A 6,618-nucleotide genomic window follows, 5' to 3' on the forward strand; every position below is an offset into this window, starting at 1 on the left:
TTAGCAATCGAAAAAAATCTATCTATCTATCTATCTTTTAATACATTCTCGAATCCTGTGGGTGAACGACTTTTATTTTGAAAAGAACTGGCATTGGGAACTTGGCATTGACTCGTAAGGCTTTCACAGTTTCCGCTTTCTTTTCTGTAGAAACGCAGAATAGAAACTGTACTACTAATAACAACGCTACACAGCAGCCCGGCAGTGGTCTCAGATCTGCGCAGACATGTCGGGCTACTCTCGGATCATACATTATGCGACCAGCGTATTATGCAGCAATAAAGGCTCTATGGAAATATCTCAGCTGCACCACAAGGTCCTCCAGCGCTTTGATGTCTCCGAAGAGGATTTCTGGTATGTCGTTAAGAAATGCGCCCGCTTCGCAGTGGTCCAGAGCAAACCCACAACAGAGGATGGAGAGTCTGACTGCATCGTCGTCGCCAAAACGTCTCTGAGACTCTGCAAGAAATATTCCAAGAATGAATGTTACGAGTGCCAGGATTTACATCTGTGCAAATATTACGTTTACGGGAACTGCAGATATGGAAAAGGAAGGTAAGGTTGGGAGAACATCTGGATATCTAGTGTAATATATGCCCATTATAATAATTAATACAAGACTAAATAGATATACTTATAAATAACAACAGCTATTAGCTGTCATCATGTAAGTTCAGAGTTTAGTGGCACGAAAAAGAATAAATTCATAACTCATGTAATTTCTGTAAGACCCATTGATATTTTGCATGCGCTTTAATTGATCTAAAATTATTTTGTGTATACTGCTGCTTTGAACATATACGCTACTTCTTAAAAGTTTGCACACACCTACTTATTTATGGCTATTTTCCACATTTTAGAATAATAGTACAGTGAATTATGAAACTATTGTGATAATAAACGATTTAATTTAAGTTTCTACGTTATTATGTAGAAGAGAGTCATTAATATTAATAATAATAACACCCATCAATGCTATTCAATGGTATAATAACTTAATAATAATAATAATAATAATAGTCATATGTATTACGTGTAATATTAAGTATAATGATAATTTCGTTATTATTGTCTCAAAGCAGTGAAAAAACAGTTAAAAATCATTTCTGCATTTTGGTTATTACATATTTATACATGAAAATAATCTGTATCAGTCATATAAAAGCAATATCAGTCAACCTCTTACACAAATGAGTATATGGAACTTATATAGAGCCCAAAAAGAATCATTATATGCTTATGTGTTTGTCAGGAAGGAGTGTAAATTCTCCCATGATATCCAGTCACAGCATAACTATCCCCTGCTGCGGGAATGTACACTTCATGAACTGAACGAGGATGATCTCTTCCTGCTTCTGCTCCAGAATGACCCTGCCCTACTGCCAGAGGTGAGGAAATGCAAACAGGAAGGCTAAAATAGCCACCTAAATGTATTTTGGACTCCATTCTCATGAGAGAATTCCTCCCCGAAGCCTAAATCATGCTATGACTGGGATATTTCTGCATTCCAGGTACCTCTCCTGCCGTTTGAAACGCCCTCCTTCGTTTCTTTCGCTGCGCGCTCAGTTACGAGAAGTTTTCAGAGTAGAACAGAGCTCATGTAACCGCTCAGACGTTTGTTCTGGCATGCTTGAATCAGCAACTGGTTACACCTAAATATACAATGAAGCAATTGAATATTTGAGTATGTAATTAGTCCATCAGAACGCAAAAGGAGCTTGTTTTCTGCATTATATCCTGGATAAGGTGCAGTCTGATCAGTACCATCAGTCAAACGCCTGTAATCTTAAAAAAAAAAATTGAGAAGAATTGTGGTCCGCGTTAAGGATGAAGAGTTCCAGATGGTTCTAAGATCTTCAGGTGTCCTAAGTGTGTTTCTCCAGTTTGGTTTGGACAAAAAATCAAAACAAAAAAAAAAACAAAAAAAAGAAAGAAAAAAAAAACTGAAAAAAAGGAGAATGTCCTGTAAACAGGTAAAGTAGAATGTTGCACTGTGATGCACTGGTTTATTCTAGAAGTTTCACTGTATTTGTAAGGCATTTAATTTGTTTACTTTAGTTATTAATAAATGCATGTGTGGTTTTGAAAATTGTAATTTGCATATACACTACCGCTCAAGTTTGGAATCATTATGATTTTTTAAACTTTTTTTGAAGGAAGGTTTTCAAGGAAGTCTCTTATGCTCACCAAGCTACATTTATTTAATCAAAAATACAGTAAAAACTGTAATATTATTCTGATTTAAAATAAATATTTTCTGTTTCAATATATTCTAAAATGTAATTTATAATGGCAAAGCTGAATTTTCAGCATCATTACTCTAGTCTTTAGTGTCACATTATCCTTCAGAAATCATTCTGATTTGGTGCATAATTGTTATAAATTATTATTGGTGCTCAATTATTAATAGTTATAATTATTATCAATGTTGAAAACCGTTTTTGCTGCTTTATTTTTATGGAAGCTGATACTTTTTTCAGAATTCTTTGATGAATAGACATTGTTGAATATGAATTATCCACACTAATAATAATAAATGTTTCTTGAGCAGCAAATGAGCATATTAGAATGATTTCTGAAGGATCACGCGACAGACTGATGAAAATTCAGCTTTGCATCACAGGAATAAATGACATTTTAAAATATGATTTAAATTGTAATAATATTTCACAATGTATTACTGTTTACGGGATTTTTGATCAAATAAATGCAGACTAGGTGAGCATAAGAGACCTCTTTCAAAAACATGTCAAAAATCATAATTTGTCCAAACTTTGACCGGTAGTGTAAGTCTGATGTTTAAAGACTTCACCTCATGCTGTATGTACACAGGTGTGTGCTCACTATAATAAAGGCACAGGGCTTTTCGGGGCCTGTACCTTTATGGAGCGCTGCACTAAGGTGCACATTTGTCAGCACTTTGTGCAAGACGACTGCCTGTTCGGCCCCAAGTGCAAACGGCTGCACAGTATCGACGAGCACAGCCGCAGGATGCTGGAGGAACGTGGTCTCGGAGGTGATATCATCCATGACCTGCCCTACATCTACCAGAACGTTTATCGCCTCAACTCACAAACTCTAAGCAGTGGTAAGCAGTGCCACTTATATTTGTTTGCACATATTAAATATACTGTAATTCATATTATACATACATATACATTTCAGAACTGATATCTGATCAAGGCGTCAAACCGGCTGCTCAGATGGAGAAGAATGAAATCTGTCTCCACTTCATAAGACGGAAATGCAAGTTTCAGGGTTGGTGTCCATTTCACCCACGTTACCTCTGCTAATCTCGTTTTCTTTAAGCCATTCACATTAGATTTAAGTTAAAATGGTTTTGTTTTATTGCTTCAGACCAGTGCGTTCTTGTCCACTTTAATCTTCCATACAAATGGGAGGTTAATGACGGGAAAGGCTGGAGGGATTTGAGAAACATGGAGGAAATAGAGAGAGCTTACTGTGACCCAAAGAATGAACACAGGTCAGTACAAATGCACATGCATGTGTTGGCTTAACATTTTTTTTTAGTGCTGGCAAACGATTAATCGCGATAAATAAAAGTTTTTGTTTGCATAATATATATGTGTGTGTATTGTGTATATTTACACATGCAGCATATATTTTGAAAATATTTACATATATATATTATATGTGTACAATATTTAATTTATATCATATACAAATATATTTAATATGTGTAACATTTTTCTTAAATATATACATGCATGTGTGTGTATTTATATGTACATAATAAATATACAGTACACACACAAATATTATGTAAACAAAAACTTTAATTTTGGATGCGATTAATCGCGATTAATCGTTTGACAGCACTATTTATTTTTTTGCTATTTTATTGTTATTTTGTTTATTTTATTTTTATTCTAATGGGGGAACTTAATGGGGGTTGTATGTTTATTATTTTATCATTTATTTATTGCTTTTTAAGGGCTTTCTCTTGAAATTTAATAACAAAAATATCAGAAAATAAAAATTTTTAACTGATTGTATATTGCATTAGCCGTGCAAAATTATTTATTTATTTATTTTTTACATCATTCCTTATTCTATCCTTTCCAGTGTGAGTTTAGTATCATTGAGATACTATTATAGTTTTTCTCAATATTTTGGATTATTTTTGTTTTTGTATTTTCTGTTTAATTTTAGTTAAAGTTTTAATAATTTGTTATGTGTTTTGTCATTTTTAATAGTTTTTTTATTTATTTATTTATTTTTATTTGAGTCATTTTAGTACATCAAGTTGCCTTGGCAACTAGCTGAAATATAAATGTATATTTTAATATATTTCAGAAAAATGTTGTTATTTCAAGTAACAAAAGTTTATGGTTTTAGTTTTAGTTGACTATAATGACACTGATTGCTTCTCTTGAATTTAGTCCAGGCTCGAGACCGGTGGATTTTGGGTCCATGACTAGGAACCATGACCCTGTGCGCCGACTCTCAACGGTCTCTTCTGTCTCTAAACCTGCCCACTACATCCTGACAACAGAGTGGATTTGGTACTACAAAGGAGATCATGAGAACTGGATAGAGTACGGTCAGCCGGTGAGACTGGATTGCAAACATACTCTCATTTGAGAGAAATTTAAGGTCAGGTTGTGGTTTGGTTTCAAAATCTTTTTTCTTTAGGATGACAAGCAACGTGTGACGTCTGTAACGTCCCGAGAGCTGGAGAAAGCATTTCAGGAGGACAACAATGCAGAAGTTACTGTCATTAAGGGAAATAGGCATTACTATGTCAGTTTCCAAGGTACTACACATATAACAGGATTCCTGCGGTCATTGAAAATATTATTTTATATTATATTATATTATTTGTAAGTATTTGACTGTTCTATTTTTACAGATATGTATCAAAGAAACCCCAAACACAACACAAAGAGGAGGATGCGCAGGCGACCACGCTTTGTGTCTATCAATGAGGTGGAGGCTAAAGCTGCCCAGTGACAGACCCACACACACAAACACGCAATGTTTATGTACAAGAGGACTGACATTCAAATTATGAGTTACTGCTTAGGTTTTGTGTCACTTTTCAATTCATAATTTGAGGATATATAAATTAAATGCAAATGCTTTGATTAAAATGATATTTAAGTAGTATTAATTTTAAAGGGGTCATATGATGCTGCTAAAAAGAACATTATTTTCGCCTTTCTGAAACGCGTCGATTTTTACAAAGCTCATCGTTCTAAAAAAGCGAGGTGTTCTTAAAATATTCCATTATTCTTAACCAAAATGGACCTGTCTTTGAAAATTATGTGATTACATTTTTTATTTTTTTAAGTGCTTATGATTTATTATAGCTCAAATAACTGCTCATACGAGAGAGTCTTTCCTTCAAATGGACACATTTAGAGACTGTGACTTTAGCATACTTTTACCTTTATTTTTTCATGCCTGGATTTGTCTGGTGTGCCTTTAGTGAATTTGGTACCTTTGTGAGGTGATGTAGATCAACTCGTGAGGTATAAACTTGCACTTTTTTCCATATCATGTATTCATCAATAAACACTCCCTGTTTTTCCTATTTTGTCATTCATTTGAATACAAAAAGATCTCTTTTTTTCAGTTCTGCACGAAACAGTCATTGAAATCGTATACTAGTCAGCCTGGTGCCATTTTGGATAATATCCACTGAACGCAAACAGTGTATGCTATTCTGTGTCAGCTGCGTCACGCAGATACGTTGTTTTCGTTCAGTGGATATTATCGAAAATCAAAAATATCTTAATTTGTGTTCCGAAGATGAACGGAGGTCTTACGGGTTTAGAACGACACGAGGGTGAGTAATTAATGACAGAATTTTCGTTTTTGGGTGAACTAACCCTTTAATTTAAGTTAATTTGACCTCTAATCAATCTTTGAATAAATCAGGAATCTTTTGAATATTTTCTTTGGTAAGCGTTGAGGGACGTGCCCAGTATACGATATGATAATAATAATGCAATAATATAATTTTGTGCATTTTGCCTAATATGCTCCTTATCCACCAAACACTACAATTATGTAAACACATCTCACTTTTTAGTGAGTCTCAAATGGTCAAATCTCCCTAAGGAGGGCCAAGAAAAGGTATGTACTCTATTTAATATTATTACATAACTTATAAAAACCATGCTATTAGTATAGTAAAACCATGGTTACTTACTATAATAAAACCATGGTCAATTTCCGTAAGGGATGTTTTGGCATTTTGATTATCATGGATAAAATATAGTTAATTTAATAAATCCATGGTTGATTTTAGTAAGGGACATACTGTAAATATGTTACTTTTTCAAATGCGTTTTCAAACAACAGTTTCAGTAACAACAATAGTTACATAAAAAAAGTTCGTAACAAAAATCGCTTTCGCTTGAGGAGGTAACCATAGCAACAGCTCAATCGCTGTAACAAACGGTACATCGACAAAAGCTAATTATTAATTTATCATAGACTTGGCACAAATATATCATGATAAAGTTTGTAAGTGTTTTGTTTAAACGCGTTTAAGATAGTTGACGGTTAACTACGCTAGAGGCGCCAAAAGATCATCGACGCGACCCCAGAAAATTACTAACGTAACGTTAAACGAAATTTATGACCCTT

At 34.0% G+C, this 6,618-nt stretch overlaps 1 protein-coding gene across 1 annotated transcript; it reads left to right on the plus strand.

Moving 5' to 3' along the window:
* Positions 1-22: 22 nt before the first annotated feature.
* On the plus strand, positions 23-5,139 carry LOC107726044 (poly [ADP-ribose] polymerase 12-like). Its single transcript, XM_016535517.1, has 8 exons — positions 23-555; positions 1,253-1,388; positions 2,833-3,088; positions 3,166-3,258; positions 3,358-3,484; positions 4,404-4,572; positions 4,657-4,777; positions 4,874-5,139. Exons 1-8 carry the CDS (start codon positions 227-229, stop codon positions 4,972-4,974), a joined length of 1,332 nt encoding a protein of 443 aa, XP_016391003.1. The 5' UTR covers positions 23-226; the 3' UTR covers positions 4,975-5,139.
* Positions 5,140-6,618: the final 1,479 nt, after the last annotated feature.

Source organism: Sinocyclocheilus rhinocerous, unplaced genomic scaffold (genome assembly GCF_001515625.1).
Source record: "Sinocyclocheilus rhinocerous isolate Xijiao unplaced genomic scaffold, SAMN03320098_v1.1 scaffold395, whole genome shotgun sequence".
Taxonomy (NCBI): Eukaryota; Metazoa; Chordata; class Actinopteri; order Cypriniformes; family Cyprinidae; genus Sinocyclocheilus; species Sinocyclocheilus rhinocerous.